General features: G+C 41.9%; 1 protein-coding gene across 2 annotated transcripts in view; it reads right to left on the reverse strand.

Moving 5' to 3' along the window:
- Nucleotides 1-21283, reverse strand: part of LOC133536009 (2-oxoglutarate dehydrogenase complex component E1-like) — a 58829-nt gene that overhangs the window by 10321 nt on the left and 27225 nt on the right. For both annotated transcript variants that reach the window (XM_061876159.1, XM_061876160.1), the window contains exons 12-18: nt 20658-20837; nt 20435-20587; nt 20263-20365; nt 9722-9850; nt 9506-9656; nt 9320-9447; nt 2932-3110 (exon numbers count right to left, since the gene is read on the reverse strand). In XM_061876159.1, coding sequence (XP_061732143.1) covers nt 2932-3110; nt 9320-9447; nt 9506-9656; nt 9722-9850; nt 20263-20365; nt 20435-20587; nt 20658-20837 — 1023 coding nt within the window. The remainder of the gene's footprint in view (nt 1-2931; nt 3111-9319; nt 9448-9505; nt 9657-9721; nt 9851-20262; nt 20366-20434; nt 20588-20657; nt 20838-21283) is intronic.

Consider the following 21283-nt stretch of genomic DNA (forward strand, 5'->3'; position numbering starts at 1 on the left):
AAAGCAATGGATGTGGAGCGGGTCTAACATGATACTGTGAAAGTTCAATCCATAGTGGCTCCAACACAGCCGCGAGAGTTCAGTTCAAGCGGATCCAAGACAGCAGCGAGAGTCCCGTCCACAGGAAACCATCTCAAGCGGATCAGCAGCGTAGAGATGACTGCATCTGGCTCTCGGATAAATCTGAGCTGACATTACTTAACAGGATAAGTAATGAATTAAAGCTGCAAGCAGCGTTGGTCGGGTCCGCCGTTGGCCGCCGCCGCCGTGTCTCGGGTCCCGATCTTAGTCAAACCAACATAGAGGTTTTTATTTCATGTCTCTACGACATTTCTAACAGAAGTTACATGCAGTTTTGTCTGGGTTTTTTCCTAGGGGGCGCTAAGCGCAATTTAGATTTTTGGGGTTTGGTTTTTTTATTAGATGGCAGTTTTTGCCAGTCCTAATATGTGTGTAAAATTTGGTGAGTTTTGAAGCATGTTAAGGGGGTGAAATTACAGATCGGCGATTCTGGATGTTGTTGATAAATGGCTTTCGGTCTGCATAACAGAGCTTTAACTAGCACTTTGAAGCATTTTAAGTGGGTCAAATTACAGCTCAAAGAGGCAAAAACGTCATTTTTTAGGAAAAGTTGCGCACGTGTTTTTTGAAGGCGCGTAAAATCCAAACCGGAGCAGTAATCAAAACTTTGATCTATACTTTTAATCAGAAGGGTTCAAAGTCTCCCCTGTGCGAGTTTGAAGCCGAAACGACAAACGGGCTCAGAGGAGATAATGAATAATTCCACTTGTAATCATAGTGTTAAAAATAACATTCACAATATAAAACATTCTCATGCATTTTTATGTTCAAGAAGTTGCGTTAATGGTAAGAAGTTATGTATTTATTATTGGTTAGTGTTGGGCTTCCCCTCCTGTGGGTTCTTCAGAACACCAAGCACCGACATGAGAGCCTGTTTCAGGGTTACAATATTGTTGTTGTTTTTTTCAATTAGTCTCTCAGTTGCTTTCCAGAAATTGTCTGTTTCTCTTTCGTCCTCATTCGCCCTCTGGCTCCAGCCCCAACCCTGTCTCTCCTCCTGGCTGCTGCTTATAACTAGGGATGCACCGATTAATCGGTAACCGAATATATTCGGCCGAATATGGCTAAAAAAGCCACATTCGGCCTTCGGTGGATTGAGTTAAAAACAAGGCCGAATAGTGGCGTGTGACGCAATTTTTTGACGCAGTGACGTTGGGATATGTTGTGTACCTGTATAAGTGTATGAGGTTACAATGTTGTGTACCTGTATAAGTGTATGAGGTTACAATGTTGTGTACCTGTATAAGTGTATGAGGTTACAATGTTGTGTACCTGTATAAGTGTATGAGGTTACAATGTTGTGTACCTGTATAAGTGTATGAGGTTACAAGCACACACTTATTGAGATTTAGTGGGGCCTCTGTTTACATTATTAGCCTGTTGTGTAGGCTACCTGTATAAGTGTATGAGGTTACAATGTTGTGTACCTGTATAAGTGTATGAGGTTACAAACACACACTTAATTGAGATTTACTTGAGCCTTCTGTTTACATTATTAGCATATCTACTGTGGCTAAGCAGACTTTTGCCAAAAGGACAATCATTCATTTGTTGTGGGTTTATCCACTTTAATGCACTTTATTTTTTTGTTGGAATGCATGTTTTGTTTGAAGGCCTAATATAAATGAAAAACTTTGTGCTTTTTTTGAAAAGCAAAGGCTACTGGAATATTAAAAAAAATTTCAATATTCAATACAAAAATACTTTATTTGAAAAACATGTCTAAATATTTATTCTAGGCTATTCATGCAATATAAAAAAAATTGTGAAAAACTGCATTCATTATTCGGTATTCGGCCTTCGGCCAAGCGTTTGAATTTTATTCGGCTTCGGCCACAAATGTTCATTTCGGTGCATCCCTACTTATAACAGAGCGACAGGTGATTAGATAACAAGGCCCAGGTGGGCCATCTACGCACCTGTCGCTGATTTCGAGGCCGGTCCTGGCAACACCCTGCTTTGCTGCAGGCTCGCAGGCCACGCCCCCCTCCACAGTTAGCTTCAGAATAACAATGTTATTACAAAGAATAAGTGACCTATTATACTCTGGAAATGTTGGTCTTACTTAAAAATGCACGCGTTTAGTTGCATAGCTCGGTTGGTAGAGTGGCCGTGCCAGCAACTTGAGGGTTGCAGGTTCGATTCCCGCCTCCGCCATCCTAGTCCCTGCCGTTGTGTCCTTGGGCAAGACACTTTACCCACCTGCTCCCAGTGGCACCCACACTGCTTTAAATGTAACTTAGATATTGGGTCTCACTATGTAAAGCGCTTTGAGTCACTTGAGAAAAGCGCTATATAAATATAATTCACTTCACTTCACTTCAGTGTTAAAAAACATTATATGGCTCTTACGGAAATACATTTTAAAATATTTGGCTTCTTGGCTCTCTCAGCCAAAAAGGTTCCCGACCCCTGATCTACGGGATAGTCTTGGGCGGTATAGCTTGGTGGTAGAGCGGCCGTGCCAGCAACATGAGGGTTCCAGGTTCGATCTCCGCTTCCGCCATCCTAGTCCTTGGGCAAGACACACCCAGTGCCACCCACACTGCTTTAAATGTCACTTAGATATTGGGGTTCACTATGTAAAGCGCTTTGAGTCACTAGAGAAAAAGCGCTATATAAATATAATTCACTTCACTACAATGTAAATAGTCATGAAAATAAAGAAAATGCACTGAAATGAGAAAGTGTGTCCAAACTTTTGTCCTGTACTGTACATTTGTACTTCTTTCTGATCCTTTTCAGTCATGATTAATTTTCAATGTTATGTAGATTTTGTTTTTTACCTGAAATGAATGAAAAAACTGACCAAATATCAGACAGCCAATGAAAGAAAAAAAAAAAAGGTACCATTCCCTCCATGCCGTGTGGCAGCAGCAGCACGATGCCGTTCTGTCGGAACCACTTGGCCTGACCCGAGCTGATGAACTGGTCTATGATGCACTGAGCCGTGTTGTGGAAGTCTCCGAACTGGGCCTCCCACAGGACCAGCGCGTTGGGACTGGCCATGGCGAAGCCTAACTCGAACCCTGCGTGACCAGGAACTGATTAAAGGAGTTGAAAAACTTATTGGGGTGTTAGCATTTAGTGGTCAATTGTACGGAATATGTACTGTACTGTGCAATCTACTAATAAAAGTTTCAATCAATCAATAACACGGCCTCCTTCTTAATGACCAGCGGCCACTTGATTAGGGACAGCACACGTGGTGGCCGTGTTCCAAACTTCTAATACACTACAACAGGGGTGTCCAAACTTTTTCCACTGAGGGGCCCCACACTGAAAAATCAAAGCACGCGGGGGGGCCAAGGTGATATTTTTTCATTTTCAAAACCAATACAATATACCAGGGGTAGGGAACCTATGGCTCTAGATCCAGATGTGGCTCTTTTGATGACTGCATCTGGCTCTCGGATAAATCTGAGCTGACATTGCTTAACATAATAAGTAATGAATAATTCCACTTGTACTCAAAGTGTTAAAAAATAACGTCCATCCATCCATCCATCTTCTTCCGCTTATCCGAGGTCGGGTCGCGGGGGCAGCAGCCTAAGCAGGGAAGCCCAGACTTCCCTCTCTCCAGCCACTTCGTCTAGCTCTTCCCGGGGGATCCCGAGGCGTTCCCAGGCCAGCCGGGAGACATAGTCTTCCCAACGTGTCCTGGGTCTTCCCCGTGGCCTCCTACCGGTTGGACGTGCCCTAAACACCTCCCTAGGGAGGCGTTCGGGTGGCATCCTGACCAGATGCCCGAACCACCTCATCTGGCTCCTCTCCATGTGGAGGAGCAGCGGCTTTACTTTGAGTTCCTCCCGGATGGCAGAGCTTCTCACCCTATCTCTAAGGGAGAGACCCGCTACCCGGTGGAGGAAACTCATTTCGGCCGCTTGTACCCGTTCAAAATATAAAATATTCTCATGCATTTTTAATCCATCCATCCATTTTCTACCGCAACTGTTCAAGAATTTGCGTTAATGGTAAGAAGTTATTTATTTATTCTTGGTTAGTGTGAGGCTTGCCCTCCTGGGGTTCGTCAGACCACCAAGGACCAACATGAGAGCCTGTTTCAGGGTTACAATATTGTTTTATTTTTCAATAAGTCCCTCAGTTGCTTTCCAGCAATTGTATTTTTCCCTTTCGTTTTCGCTCGCGCTCTGGCTCCAGCCCCAACCCCGTCTCTCCTCCTGGCTGCTGCTTATAACAGAGCGACAGGTGATTGGATAACAAGGCCCAGGTGGGCCATCTACGCAGCTGTCGCTGATTTCGAGGCCGGCCCTGGCATACCCCAGTTCGCTGCAGGCCAGCAGGCCACGCCCCCTCCACAGTTAGCCTGAGAATAACAATGTTATTACAAAGAATAAGAGACCTATTATACTCTAGAAATGTTGGTCTTACCTAAAAATGCATGCGTTTAGTTTTGTTCAGTGTAAAAAAAAATATTATAAGGCTCTTACGGAAATACATTTTAAAATATTTGGCATTTTGGCTCTCTCATCCAAAAAGGTTCCCGACCCCTGCAAAATACACTTTTACTTCTTCTTTTTTAATTGTTGGGGCTCCTTCAAGTTAGGTCCTAGAGACCCAGTAGGGTTTCACTCTTAAATAAGGTTCAAAATAAGTCTTTTTTTTTTTTTTTTTCATAAAATCCTTGAATCTCTAATTCTACTTCATTATTTTAATTAGATTTTACGAGCTTTTCGTCGAAACCCTATTTTTTGGGTCAAAAATACAAAATACACAATATTTTTCCCAAAAAGATTTTCAAAGTGGAATATTTGATGTGAAGTAATTAGATCCCTAAATGGGTCAATAATTCATAGCAAAATTGATAAAATGTATTATTATTATTTTAGCAAAGACAGTTATTAAATTCCACTAAAATCCTTGGGGTTCCAAAAGTGCCCCACTCATAAAAAGGTCATGCTTTTTTTATTCTTCATTCAACACTTAAATCTCTATATCAGCTTATATTGTAATTGGTCTAGTACATGTGAATTATATTTATATAGCGCTTTTCTCTAGTGACTCAAAGCGCTTTACATAGTGAAACCCAATATCTAAGTTACATTTAAACCAGTGTGGGTGGCACAGGGAGCAGGTGGGTAAAGTGTCTTGCCCAAGGACACAGTGACTAGGTTGGCGGAAGTGGGAATCGAACCTGCAACCTTCAAGTTGCTGGCACGGCCACTCCACCAACCGAGCTATACCGCCGTTATAATAACAATCAATAGGATAATTAGTATAATTATCAGCGCTGCTGATCCGCCTCCGCTTGGGATGGTTTCCTGCTGGCTCCGCTGTGAACGGGACTCTCGCTGCTGTGTTGGATCCGCTTTGGACTGGACTCTCGCGACTGTGTTGGATCCATTGTGGATTGAACTTTCACAGTATCATGTTAGACCCGCTCGACATCCATTGCTTTCCTCCTCTCCAAGGTTCTCATAGTCATCATTGTCACCGACGTCCCACTGGGTGTGAGTTTTCCTTGCCCTTATGTGGTTTGTAGTGGTTTGTGCAGCCCTTTGAGACACTAGTGATTTAGGGCTGTATAAGTAAACATTGATTGATTGATTGATTGATAATTAGTATTAGTATATAATTAGTTTGGAATTTTTTTTACCTAATTTTCATATTTTTCATGTTATGTTTGTTGTATTTATGTCCTTTTCGTCCTTAAATCAATCAATAATTTATAGCAACATTGATTTTTATTCATTATTATTTTTTGAGAAATTATTTAAAAAATTGTGTTTTTAGAGTCAACAATGCAAGTTTTTCTCGTTGCATTTCACCAATTTGCTCTTTTATTCCACTTTTTATTGTTTAAAAAATATATATATTTTAGTATTTTCAGAATGATGTGCTGCGGGCCGGTAAAACATTAGCTGCGGGCCGCAAATGGCCCCCGGGCCACACTTTGGACACCCCTGCACTACAACATTAGACATGTCCTAATCCTGTTTATGGGATTGGGTGGGATTATCATTTTAACTGACCTTTACTGCAGTTTTGTCTCAGTGTACATGTGTGAAATTTGTATAGCACTTTTCGGAGTATAAGTCGCACCTGCCGAAAATGCATAATAAAGAAGGGAAAAAACATATATACGTCGCATTTTTTGGGGAAATGTATTTTATAAAACCCAACATCAAGAATAGACATTTGAAAGGCAATTTAAAATAAATAAAGAATAGTGAACAACATGCTGAATAAGTGTACGTTATATGAGGCATAAATAACCAACTGAGAAGGTGCCTGCTATGTTAACCTAACATATTATGGTAAGAGTCATTCAAATAACTATAACATATAGAACATGATATACCTTTACCCAAAAATCACTCCTAATCCATAAATCCCATGAAATCTTCTTCCTCGATGTCGCTTTTAAAGGGGAACATTATCAGCAGACCTATGTAAGCGTCAATATATACCTTGATGGTGCAGAAAAAAGACCATCTAATTTTAACCGATTTCCGAACTCTAAATGGGTGAATTTTGGCCAATTAAACGCCTTTCTGTTAATCGCGCTGGAGGCGATGACGTCAGAATGTGACGTCGCCGAGGTAACACACCCACCATTTTCATTTTCAACACATTACAAACACCGGGTCTCAGCTCTGTTATTTTCCGTTTTTTTGACTATTTTTTGGAACCTTGGAGACATCATGCCTCGTCGGTGTGTTGTCGGAGGGTGTAACAACACTAACAGGGAGGGATTCAAGTTGCACCACTGGCCCCAAGATGCCAAAGTGTCTGCCGCCAGACCCCCATTGAATGTGCCAGAGTGTCTCCACATTTGAGCGGCGATGCTAAGACAGACATGGCACATACATCTCTATGTATGGATAACCTGCAGATGCATTTGCAACCATTAAGTCAACGAAATCACAAAGGTGAGTTTTGTTGATGTTGACTGCCAGCTAATCGATGCTAGCATGCTACGCTAATCGATGCCAACATGCTATTTACCGGCGGTGCTAAAGCAGACATGGCACAGAGATGTATGGATAACCTGTAGATGCATTTGCAACTATATTACGTTTCCTTCCACCCACATTTAATGCGAAACAAACACTTACCAATCGACGGATTTAAGTTGCTCCGGTGTCAAAAGATGCGAAAGTCCTGATCGTTTGGTCCGCACATTTTACCGGCGATGCTAACGCAGCTATTCGGCCATGCTATGGCTATGAATAGCGTCAATAGCTATTCGCTCAATAGCTTCAGTTTCTTCTTCAATATTTTCATACTCCAACCATCTGTTTCAATACATGCGTAATCTGTTGAATCGCTTAAGTCGCTGAAATCCGAGTTTGAATCCGAGCTAATGTCACTATATCTTGCTGTGGTATTCCCATTGTTTGTTTACATTGGCAGCACTGTGTGACGTCACAGGGAAATGGCCAGTGTCTTCGCAGAGAGCGAAAATAAGGCAATTTAAAGCTTTATTTAGGGATATTCCGAGACCGGTAAAATTTTGACAAAAACTTCAAAAAATACAACAAGCTACTGGGAACTGATTTTTATTGTTTTTAACCCTTTTGAAATTGTGATAATGTTCCCCTTTAAACAACTCTGCCAACTCCAAAAGGTATGCGCTGCTTCCTCTTGTCGTTTTCTGCTGCATATTTCACTACGTCCAGCTTGTAATCTGCAGTACATGATTGCCTTTTCGCTGCCATTTTTGTTCAGCCCTTCTCAGTTTTTATAAGTTACCGCCAACAATGAAATGATCAGTTGTAATAGCTACGGCAGTAACATATAGCACAGGGGTCACCAACCTTTTTGAAACTAAGAGCTACTTCTTGGGTACTGATTAATGCCAAGGGCTACCAGTTTGATACACACTTAAATAAATTGCCAGAAATAGCCAATTTGCTCAATTTACCTTTAATTAATAAATCTATCCATCCATATATATATATACATACATAAAAATGGGTATTTCTGTCCGTCATTCCGTCATACATTTTTTTTCCTTTCACAAAAGGTTTTTTGTAGAGAATAAATGATGAAAAAAACACTTAATTGAACGGTTTAAAAGAGGTGAAAACAGGGAAAAAATTCAAATTAATTTTGAAACATAGTTTATCTTCAATTTTGACTCTTTAAAATTCAGATTTGAACAGGAAAAAAAGAAGAGAAAAACTAGCTAATTCGAATCCTTTTGAAAAAATTAAAATAAATAATTTATGGAACATCATAAGTATTTTTCCTGATTAAGATTAATTTTAGAATTTTGATGACATGTTTTAAATAGGTTAAAATCCAATCTGCACTTTGTTAGAATATATAACAAATTGGACCAAGCTATATTTCTAACAAAAACAAATATATTTTTTTAATTTTAATCATAATAGGTTTGAAGAAATATTTCACAAATATTCTTTGTCGAAAAAACAGAAGCTAAAATGAAGAATTAAATTAAAATGTATTTATTATTCTTTACAATAAAAAAAAATGCATTTACTTGAACATTGATTTAAATCGTCAGGAAAGAAGAGGAATGAATTTAAAAGGTAAAAAGGTATAAGTGTTTAAAAATCCTAAAATCATTTTTAAGGTTGTATTTTTTTCTCTAAAATTGTCTTTCTGAAAGTTATAAGAAGCAATATTTTCTTGGATTTTCAAATTCTATTTGATTTTTGTCTCTCTAAGAATTAAAAATGTTGAGCAAAGCGAGACCAGCTTGCTAGTAAATAAATACAATTTGAAAAATAGAGGCAGCTCACTGGTAAGTGCTGCTATTTGAGCTATTTTTAGAACAGGCCAGCGGGCGACTCATCTGGTCCTTACGGGCGACCTGGTGCCCGCAGGCCCCGCGTTGGTGACCCCTGATATAGCATATAGCAGTTAGCATTCCATGACCCACAATGCACTTCTGCCATGACCCTCCCCCGCTGAATTCTTATTGGTTGACGTGTGTGTGACGATTGCTGACATTTTCTTTGTCTCTTCCGCTAATGAGATAAATAATATTATTTGATATTTTACAGTAATGTGTTAATAATTTCCCACATAAGTCGCTCCGGAGGATATGTCGCCAAACTATGAAAAAAACTCCGACTTATAGTCCGAAAATACGGTACCTATTGTCAAAATTGTGATCGGCTCTGAGGCCAAAACTGTTGAGCGTGACATCCCTAGAATACGGTGTAGATATAGGACATCTGGCACCATGCTGACTTTTACTGGTAGAGCCCTCAGAATGTAGACCAAGACTATGTGAAGTACTCACCCAAGACACCGTACTCGGACAGCGAGCTGTTGCAGACGGTGTAGGAGGCCTGGTCGGGCGAGATGTGGTTCATGGGGATGCACGTCTTCTTGTCCACGTTCTGGTCGTGAAGGACGTGATGTCGATGGCTGCAAACGCCACAGACCAGTGAAAGGGTGACGGGCGGGAGGAAGGTGTCTGGCCTACCTGAAGGTGCCTCTCTCCACGTCCTGACCGCTGAGACGTACATGGACGCCCTGTTGGAGCAGCGAGCCCAAAGCCATGTACTCACCAAGCGCCCAGTCGCACACGCGCCGCCTCAGCATGTCCGCTCGGGCCTTCAGGATGCGACTCAAGCCTGAAACGTGGCGGCACATCAAACAGGAGCGGGCGGGCGGGGTGAGCGGAGAGCGGCAAGCGTACCCGTGTGGACCGTGAAGTCGTCCACGGGGACGGAGGCGGCCACCTTCCCAATATGGCCCAGCTGGTCTTCGCTCAGGCCGGTGGAGGGACAGCTCATAGTTTTAGGGCGTCCGTCCGCAGTGAAGAAATCTGCCGGGACATTCCAGCGTCAAACAACCCGATGGTAGCAAAGTCCAACCGGGTTTTAATGCAGAACATTTGCCAAGTGATGTCCCGAGGACTATCTGGAGCAGGGGTGTCAGCTCAGGAGCCGCATGGAGGAAAATCTACTACCAAGTGGGCTGGACTGGCAAAATCATGGTTCTCGCCCGGAAAAGGGTGGAGTGCCATCTGCAGGTTGGGGAGGAGCCCCTGCCCCAAGTGGAGGGGTTCAAGTACCTCAGAGTCTTGTTCACGAGTGAGGGAAGAGTGGATCGCGAGATGCGGTGCGGCGTCTTCAGTAATGCAGACGTTGTATCGATCCGTTGTGGTGAAGAAGGAGCTCAACCGGAAGGCAAAGCTCTCAATTTACCGGTCGATCTACGTTCCCATCCACACCTATGGTCATGAGCTTTGGGTCATGACCGAAAGGACAAGATCACGGGTACAAGCGGCCCAAATGAGTTTCCTCCGCCGGGTAGCGGGTCTCTCCCTTAGAGATAGGGTGAGAAGCTCAAAGTAAAGCTGCTGCTCCTCCACATCGAGAGGAGCCAGATGAGGTGGTTCGGGCATCTGGTCAGGATGCCACCCGAACGCCTCCCTTGTGAGGTGTTTCGGGCACGTCCGACCAGTAAGAGGCCACGGGGAAGACCCAAGACACGTAGGCAAGACTATGTCTCCCGGCTGGCCTGGGAACGCCTCGGGATCCCCCGGGAACAGCTGGACGAAGTGGCTGGGGAGAGGGAAGTCTGGGCTTCCCTGCTTAGGCTGCTGCCCCCGCGACCCGACCTCGGATAAGCGGAAGAGGATGGATGGATGGATGGAAGGAACTTAGGAAAGTGTTAGTTTGAATGTCCACGATGAGTGGAATGTGTTGAAGGTGGAATGGTTTGAATAAGTTGAAAAATGTGGAAATGGTGCAACTTGGAAAAATGGCTAATTAATTTCAATGGGAACTTCAGGAAATTTGGGGGATTTTTTGGGAAAATGATTAGGAGCATGAACAAGCTGAATTGTTTTGTATTGGAGCTGTTTAAATCGGTCAAGAAAAATTGAAGTAGTGACATTTTTTTTATTTGAAAAATGGTATTACGGAATTTGGGGAAAATTGGGAATTTTTCAAGTTCTTAAATCCATCCATCCATCCATCTTCTTCCGCTTATCCGAGGTTGGGTCGCGGGGGCAGCAGCCTAAGCAGGGAAGCCCAGGCTTCCCTCTCCCCAGCCACTTCGTCCAGCTCCTCCCGGGGATCGTGAGGCGTTCCCAGGCCAGCCGGGAGACATAGTCTTCCCAACGTGTCCTGGGTCTTCCTCGTGGCCTCCTACCGGTTGGATGTGCTCTAAAAACCTCCCTAAGAAGGCGTTCGGGTGGCATCCTGACCAGATGCCCGAACCACCTCATCTGGCTCCTCTCCATGTGGAGGAGCAGCGGCTTTACTTTGAGTTCCTCCCGGATGACAGAGCTTCTCACCCTATCTCTAAGGGAGAGACCCGCCACCCGGCGGAGGAAACTCATTTCGGCCGCTTGTACCCGTGATCTTATCCTTTCGGTCATGACCCAAAGCTCATGACCATAGGTGAGGATGGGAACGTAGATCGACCAGTAAATTGAGAGCTTTGCCTTCCGGCTCAGCTCCTTCTTCACCACAACGGATCAATACAGCGTTCGCATTACTGAAGACGCCGCACCGATCCGCCTGTCGATCTCACGATCCACTCTTCCCTCACTCGTGAACAAGACTCCTAGGTACTTGAACTCCTCCACTTGGGGGAGGGTCTCCTCCCCAACCCTAAGATGGCACTCCACCCTTTTCCGGGCGAGAACCATGGACTCAGACTTGGAGGTGCTGATTCTCATCCCGGTCGCTTCACACTCGGCTGCGAACCGATCCAGTGAGAGCTGAAGATGTAAAACTAACTTGTTTGTTTTTTTGTCCTGATTAAGAGGGATGTTGATTGTGGAATGGTTGAAATGGGTTGTAAAAATATGAAAAGAGTCATCGCACTAAAAAAGGTTGGAAAAAAAAACCATGAAATTCCTGGAAATTGTTGAATGCAGAAAAATTATTGTTTGAATATCCAGGATGAATTGAACGTGTTGAAGGGGGAAAGGTTTGAACCGGTGGAAAAATGTGGAAGTTTTAAATGGGGAAAGTGTCCCTAAAAGATGGAAATTGTAGGAAATCCTCATCTGGCTCCTCTCCATGTGGAGGAGCAGCGGCTTTACTTTGAGTTCCTCCCGGATGACAGAGCTTTTCAACCTCTCTCTAAGGGAGAGACCCGCCACCACATTTCGGCCGCTTGTACCCGTGATCTTATCCTTTTGGTCATGACCCAAAGCTCATGACCATAGGTGAGCATGGGAACGTAGATCGACCGGTAAATTGAGAGCTTTGCCTTCCGGCTCAGCTCCTTCTTCACCACAACGGCTCGATTCAGTGTCAGCATTACTGATCCGCCCGTCGACCTCCCGATCCACTCTTTCCCAAGTTTGGAACTTTCCCAAGTTCCAGACCAAATTCAGTTTTTCCTAGAAATGTTAAACTCTTCAACATTCCAACAATTCTTACATTCATACTACAAACCCTGTTTCCATATGAGTTGGGAACTTGTGTTAGATGTAAATATAAACGGAATACAATGATTTGCAAATCCTTTTCAACCCATATTCAGTTGAATATGCTACAAAGACAAGATGTGATGTTCAAACTCATAAACCTTTTTTTTTTTGCAAATAATAATTAACTTAGAATTTCATGGTTGCCACACGTGCCAAAGTAGTTGGGAAAGGGCATGTTCACCACTGTGTTACATCACCTTTACTTTCGACAACACTCAATAAACGTTTGGGAACTGAGGAAACTAATTGTTGAAGCTTTGAAAGTGGAATTCTTTCCCATTCTGGTTTTATGTGAAGCTTCAGTCATTCAACAGCTGTCGTATTTTACGCTAAATAATGCGCCACACATTTTCCATTGGAGACATGTCTGGACTGCAGGCGGGCTAGGAAAGTACTCACACTCTTTTATTACGAAGCCATGCTGTTGTAACACGTGCTGAATGAATGTGGCTTGGCATTGTCTTGCTGAAATAAGCAGGGGCGTCCATGAAAGACGGCGCTTAGATGGCAGCATTTGTTGTTCCAAAACCTGTATGTACCTTTCAGCATTATTGGTGCCTTCACAGATGTGTAAGTTACCCATGCCTTGGGCACTAATGCACCCCCATACCATCACAGATGCTGTCTGGATGGTTCGCTTCCTCTTTGGTCCGATTGACACAATGTTGAATATTTCCAAAAACAATGAGAAATGTGGATTTGTCAGACCACAGAACAATTTTCCACTTTGCTTCAGTCCATCTTAGATTATCTCCGGCGGCGTTAGAGAATATTAAGCCACACCTTTTGTCAAAAATGATTTATGGGGGTCAAAGGTCAATGATTTATGGGGGCCAAGGTCAAAGGTCAAAGATCAAAGGTCAATGGGTCAAGTGGGCGTGGCTTAACTGGGAAGAGGGTGGGGTTAAGACCTGAAGAGGGAGTGATTTAACCAGGAAGAGGGTGGGGTTAAGACCTGAAGAGGGAGTGATTTAACTAGGAACAGGGTGGTGTTTTAACCAGGAAGAGGGTGGACTTTAACCAGGAAGAACCTAAGACGGGAAGAGGGATTGGTTAAGAGGGAACAAAGGAGGGTTTAGGTTGAGGTCAATTTTAAGGAATGTTGTATTGACGGATGGGAGAGTTATGTGCGTAAAATGTGGGAGAAAAGTGGAATGAATGGAAGAGGTTACCCATCTGTTAGGTTGAGGTTAACCATTTGTTTGACCCTGGTTCGATATAGGGTTAGGGTGTATTGATGGATGGGAATGTTTGGAAGCTTTAGGGGATATCTGCTTATTTCGGCTAAAAGAAAGAGATACGAACATTGATGAATATGAATATACCCTTTGAAACACACACACACACACACACACACACACACACACCATTACCTCTGCTTTACCACGTTATTAGACAATGGTTTAACTCCATTTAAGCATTTAAACGTTAAAAGCATTCCACGTGTACGTCGTAATACTTTTTTTTACCAGCCGATGACGACGAAGTGAAAGACGAAGAACTTTGTTTGATCGATCTTACAAAGTTGGAAAATGATTATCGAGGTGTGTTTAAACTTTCGAATTATTTAATATTATCAATCAATCAATCAATCAATCAATCAATGTTTACTTATATAGCCCTAAATCACTAGTGTCTCAAAGGGCTGCACAAACCACTACGACATCCTCGGTAGGCCCACATAAGGGCAAGGAAAACTCACACCCAGTGGGACGTCGGTGACAATGATGACTATGAGAACCTTGGAGAGGAGGAAAGCAATGGATGTCGAGCGGGTCTAACATGATACTGTGAAAGTTCAATCCATAATGGATCCAACACAGTCGCAAGAGACCAGTCCAAAGCGGATCCAACACAGCAGCGAGAGTCCCGTTCACAGCGGAGCCAGCAGGAAACCATCCCAAGCGGAGGCGGATCAGCAGCGCAGAGATGTCCCCAGCCGATACACAGGCAAGCAGTACCATTATGTGTATTAATTATTTTGTTTCATAGAGGAATTGCCGTAAGATCCTAACGCGATCGTTTTATCACAATCGCAGTCTGGTGAGTCAAATGTTTCTCATTTTACAAGAAAAAAAACATGTGGTATACAATATATATATATATATATCCATCCATCCATCCATCATCTTCCGCTTATCCGAGGTCCGGTCGCGGGGGCAACAGCCTAAGCAGGGAAACCCAGACTTTCCTCTCCCCAGCCACTTCGTCTAGCTCTGGCCTGGGAACGCCTCGGGATATATATATATATATATATATATATATATATATATATATATATATATATATATATATATATATATATATATATATATATATATATTTACCTACAGATTTTCCCTTTACATCTCCGGCTCGTTGGACCCCCTTAACCGAGCAAGCGCCGTCATTGGCCGCCGGAGACAGTCAGCCATTCCAGGCATAGGAGAAAGCTTGATTCCGCCAAAGAACCCAGACATCGAAACCTTGGTCCGGGACAACATCATCGAAAACAACGGCGAATGTCCGACATGCCCCCGCCGTAAGTTTTTCTTGCTTTGTGTAAGCTTTTTAAGATTCTCCGCGGCTTTAAAGAGCTCCTCACACTCTGTCTTCCACTCAAATGAATTCCGCGCCTAAGGGGAATGGGCGGGGACTGATTACGGAGGTGGGCGGTTGTTTCCGGCAAGCAACCTTCTTGTGTGCATTAGCGCCACCTACTGAAATGGAGTGTGGACCAAGATGGATCCCTACTCTATATTCTTTTATTTAACCCAGTGTTTTTGAAATACGTTTAAAACGCTTTATATCCTATGTGTTGTGAATTCCATCCTAATATATCTTCCAAGGAACCCAAAGAAATGTTACCACACCTCCCGCTTTATTTATTCTGAAGATTGCCTGAACTATTTCCTAAACTAAATCTTGTCTTGTTTCTGATGCTATGTTTTTTTATGCTCATCAATGCACTGCTGGAGTCCGAGCACACAACTACTTTCCTTGCTTTGTTTTCCTCTATCCAGTTAACCGCCATATAAATTGCTACCAATTCCCCCATAAAAACAGATAGTTTATCACTGATTATTTTATTTAATACTATGTTTCCTTGTGGGATAACTGCTGCAGCTCCTATCTTACTTTTTATAGTTTTTGATGCATCCGTATGTATCATATTTCAATCCATTTTTCTATCTGGTAACTATTTAAATTTCTATTCTTTAGTAATTGCATGTTTACCTTTGGGTTATCATACATCCACGGTGGTATTGCAGGAATTGGTACTGTAGGACTAACTTTAATATTGTCAATTTTAACTTTATTCCATGTCTCCTATAATCCACCCTAAACTATTCTTTTTTTTTTCTCTTTTTCTTGGCAGTTTGGTAGCACTTGACAAGTCGGATATCCTTGCTTGGATCCTTTTAAAGTTGCCCAACAAACTGCTGAGAGTTGATCTCTCCTCTTGTCCAAAGGTTTTTCGTTCATTTCTATTTGTAATACTGCCACTAGGGTTGATGTAGAAGCTCCACAACATAACCTTAAAGCCTGTGACTGGATCCAGTCTATTTTCCCAAGTCATGTTTTTAAAGCAGATTGGTAAATAATGCATCCGTAATCAATAACAGATGGAATTAAAGTGATATATATATTGTTTTCAACGTCAACCTATCAGCCCCCCAATCATTACCCCTCAAAGCCCTCATTATATTTAACACCTTTTTACTTTTTCCACTATTTTAAATTTTCCTGACGGAATAAATAAAGTACTATCTAATCTAATCTATTTTGTTGATGTGGGTACACTAGTTCATATTTTTATTAAACCATATTCCTAAATATTTAAATACTTGTACCTCTTCTATATTTTCACCATAGAGTTTTTATTTGGAGCTTGTTTTGTACTTTTCTCTTTGTAAAATGTATGACTTTTGTCTTTCCAACAGAGAATCTTAAACCCCAAGCCGTTCCCCAGTCTTGAACATTACTTACCACTTTGTTGGTTTTTTTATTATTTCTTTTGACTCTAAATAATATACTAGTCTTTCATTAATATTTTTTTCCATTACTTTCCCCAAATTTGAGGTTGATGCTATCGGCCTATTATTTCCTGCCTCTTCCGGGTCTTTCCCTGACTTGGATATTGGAATTATTACCGCTAATTTTCCCCTCTGCTGGTCATTCTCCTTCTTCATATATCCTGTCATATAATTTCAAGACCACTTCTTTGTCGATGCTACCTAGTTTTTGATCATTTTATAACTCACCAGGTTTTCCCCGGCGACGTATTTTTAACCTTTTTCAAAATTCTAACCATTTCATTCAAAGAAAATGTCATATCCATAGTGTTGGTAAAGCTATTATCGTTGTCTTCCATCATTTCCCCAATATTTGACCTCATTGTTTCTTCTCTCTTTTGTTTTTCTACATTTCTCAAATCATCATTACTGTGCACTTTAACAAATGTTTTTGCTAAAGATTCTGCTGTTTCTTTACCCGTGACTACATCTTCTTTAATAAATATGGCACATCATCCACTTTACCTATCATTCCTATCTTTACGAATAGTTATATATCCTTTTATCATAAAGTTTAATTTTGGCTTCAGCCATGTTTCCTGAATACAAATTATATGTGGTTTGGTTTTCATATTTTTAATAGATCCCTTTATTTCTTGTTCGGTTGTTATCATACTTCTGGCATTCCACTAAACAATTAACAGGGCGTTGGAATGTGTTGACATGATTGCGTCACGTCTACTCTCTGTAGTACAGCTTGCACCTGGTCCCAAGATAGTTCTTTCAACAACTTTGCTGCTTTGACAATTATTTTGATCTTCTCAGTTTATTTCTAGCCTGTTCTGTACAGTTTATTACATAAGCCAGGAATACAACTAGTTTGTCCGTGGAAATTCCTGTATTTGTTGCCTCTTGTTTTTTTTTATTTCTTGAACTATTCACACTTCTGTTCTCTTCTACACTTTCTTGATTTCTCACTTTAACTGCCTCTAGGTATGTAATTTCTTTCAACTTTGATTTGTTGCACTTCTGTTGCCTGTTTCATGATGTATGGCTTTTGATTATTTCTTTTTCAATCTACAATTCCAATGAATAACACGTATTTCCAGAGTACTGATAACTTTTTCAAAATAAAATGTAATTCCTGAATAAGATAATCGTATCGAATCCAATGGATTGTTTGGTCCGAAAACCTCTTTGTAATGTTTGTTTGATTCCTCAAAAATACGACGCCGTCTAATATGAAAAACATATGTGCCTCGTCGGCTGTAGTAAAAAAAAAACCCATGCCTCCTCGGTTTAACCTCTCCCAGCCCTTTTTCTGCCGTGTCAAAGATGGATCAGAGACCACCTTTGCCCCTAACCCCCACTTATTCTCCACTACCAAGAGAACAGTAATTAATCCGAGCTGAGTTTTTTAAAATATTCCAACAAGACTTTTTACTTTCATTTTGTATCAAAGCTGAGTTGTGCTCTCTGGTTTATTTTGCAAATGAACCGACAGAACATGATCATGTACAAGACTCGCCTACCCACAATGCATTGCAACCCAACGCTCCTGGTTGGATGTTTGTAACGGGGTTGGAGAGATGCGGTAAAGAGTGGTAGCCAAGACACACGGTCACACTCGGCAATTATTTTGACCTGGGGAGCAGATTTAGAGGAAAAAATGTGTCTGGGAGCCGGGATATCTGATTTTCAGGTACAAAAACTTCACAATGACACAAAATAAACACAACAGTTAAACCTCACACTAAAAACAAGATATTTACTTGACCATTCAAAAGACAGAGTAGAACAAGACAAGAAATGCAATGTCATCTACAAAATGTTATGTAAATGTTAGTCATTACACATGTGGTTATGGTTTTGATGTATTTGTTACAGACATGTTTACGTCAAGTAACATCACACGCGCTTGCTCGGTTAAGGGGGTCCAACGAGCCGGAGATGTAAAGGGAAAATCTGTAAGTAAATATATGTTTATATATATATATATATATTGTATACCGCATGTTTTTTTTTCTTGTAAAATGAGAAACATTTGACTCACCAGACTGCGATTGTGATAAAACGATCGCGTTAGGATCTTACGGCAATTCCTCTATGAAACAAAATAATTAATACACATACTATTAAATAATTCGAAAGTTTAAACACACCTCGATAATCATTTTCCAACTTTGTAAGATCGATCAAACAAAGTTATTCGTCTTTCACTTCGTCGTCATCGGCTGGTAAAAAAAAAGTATTACAACGACGTACAGGTGCAATGCTTTGAACGTTTAAATGCTTAAATGGAGTTAAACCATTGTGTAATAACGTGGTAAAGCAGAGGTAATGGTGTGTGTGTTTTTCAAAGGGTATATTCATATTCATCAATGTTCGTATCTCTTTCTTTTAGCCGAAATAAGCAGATATCCCCTAAAGTTTCCAAAAATTCCCATCCATCAATACACCCTAACCCTATATCGAACCAGGGTCAAACAAATGGTTCACCTCAACCTAACAGATGGGTAACCTCTTCCATTCATTCCACATTTCTCCCACGTTTTACCGCACATAACTCTCCCATCCGTCAATACAACATTCCTTAAAATTTACCTCAACCTAAACCCTCCTTTGTTCCCTCTTAACCAATCTATCTTCCCGTCTTAGGTTCTTCCTGGTTAAACTCCACCCTCTTCCTGGTTAAATCACCCCCTCTTCAGGTCTTAACCGCACCCTCTTCTTGGTTAAATCACTCCCTCTTCAGGTCTTAACCCCACCCTCTCCCTGGTTAAACCACGCCCACTTGACCAATTGACCTTTAACCTTTGACTCCATTAAAAAACATTGATCTTTGACCCCCATAAATCATTTTTGACAAAAGGTGTAGGCTTAATACTCTCTGGCGTTCCTGGATGTTGTTGATAAATGGCTTTCACTTTGCGGAGTAGAGCTTTAACTTGCACTTACAGATGTAGCGACCAACTGTATTTAGTGACAGTGGTTTTCTGAAGTGTTCCTGAGCCCATGTGGTGATATCCTTTAGAGATATTCGTTTTTTGATACAGTGCCGTCTGAGGGATCGAAGGTCACGGTCATTCAATGTTGGTTTCCGGCCATGTCACTTACGTGGAGTGATTTCTCCAAATTCTCTGAACCTTTTGATGATATTACGGAGCGTAGTATTGAACTCCCTAAATTTCTTAATAATTTTTTAATTAAAAAAAATATATATATATATAAATTTTTTTTTAATAAAAAATTCTTCTGCTGCCCCGGTACAAATTGGGCCACGGCCCGGTGGTTGGGGACCACTTTGAGAAACGTTGTTCTTAAACTGTTTGACTATTTGCTCACGCAGTTGTGGACAAAGGGGTGTACCTCGCCCCATCCTTTCTTGTGAAAGACTGAGCATTTTTTTGGGAAGCTGTTTTTATACCCAATCATGGCACCCACATGTTCCCAATTAGCCTGCACACCTGTAGGATGTTCCAAATAAGTGTTTGATGAGCATTCCTCAACTTTATCAGTATTTATTGCCACCTTTCTCAACTTCTTTGTCACATGTTGCTGGCATCAAATTCTAAAGTTAATGATTATTTGCAATAACAACAAATGTTTATGAGTTTGAACATCAAATATGTTGTCTTTGTAGCATATTCAACTGAATATGGCTTGAAAAGGATTTGCAAATCATTGTATTCTGTTTATATTTACATCTAACACAATTTCCCAACTCATATGAAAACGAGGTTTGTATCTTCCAACCGTGGCGATGGTGTGCTGTCACACAAGTCTCACCGGGCCAAGGGGAGTCCAGCCAGTCTTTGATGTGCAGGATCTTCTCGTGTTTGGAGCGAGCGTAAGCTTCCTCGCAGATTTTGTCGTACTTGGCCACTTCCTCCTGTCGTTGCCGTCATCATCAGTCTCTAACAACGTCATGTGGTCACAGTAGAAAAACCGGTAAGTGTACCTGGTACTCCTGCACGGTGACCACGCCCTCGCCGATGAGTTTCTCCGCGTATTTCTTCAAGACGCCTTCCTGCTTCTTGATCCGCTTGTACATCAGCGGCTGCGTGAACATGGGCTCGTCCATCTCGTTGTGGCCGTTCCGCCTGTAGCACACCTGCGGGGAAGTAGCCTTCATTGGAAGCGCACACGTGACAGAGGGACGCGGTCGGCGGTCCGACACCCACCAGGTCCACCACCACGTCTTTGTGGAAGGTGCTTCTCCATTCGGCCGCCACCTTGCACACGTACATGACGGCCTCGGGGTCGTCAGCGTTGACGTGGAAGATGGGAGCGTGGACCACGCGAGCCACGTCGGTGGGGTACGCCGACGAGCGAGCCATCCTGGGGTCTGTGGTGAAGCCGATCTGTGCGCAACAAGACACACAGGAAAAAGTCACTATCTCACCAAGTCAATATTTCTAGTCAAAATATCAAAACAAACTTAATAGGACTCAATCACCTTAAAGGGGAACATTATCAGCAGACCTATGTAAGCGTCAATATATACCTTGATGGTGCAGAAAAAAGACCATCTATTTTTTTAACCGATTTCCGAACTCTAAATGGGTGAATTTTGGCCAATTAAACGCCTTTCTGTTTATCGCGTTGGAGGCGATGACGTCAGAATGTGACGTCGCCGAGGTAACACACCCACCATTTTCATTTTCAACACATTACAAACACCGGGTCTCAGCTCTGTTATTTTCCGTTTTTTTGACTATTTTTTGGAACCTTGGAGACATCATGCCTCGTCGGTGTGTTGTCGGAGGGTGTAACAACACTAACAGGGAGGGATTCAAGTTGCACCACT

The sequence above is a fragment of the Nerophis ophidion genome, linkage group LG17 (assembly GCF_033978795.1).
Source record: "Nerophis ophidion isolate RoL-2023_Sa linkage group LG17, RoL_Noph_v1.0, whole genome shotgun sequence".
Classification (NCBI taxonomy): Eukaryota; Metazoa; Chordata; class Actinopteri; order Syngnathiformes; family Syngnathidae; genus Nerophis; species Nerophis ophidion.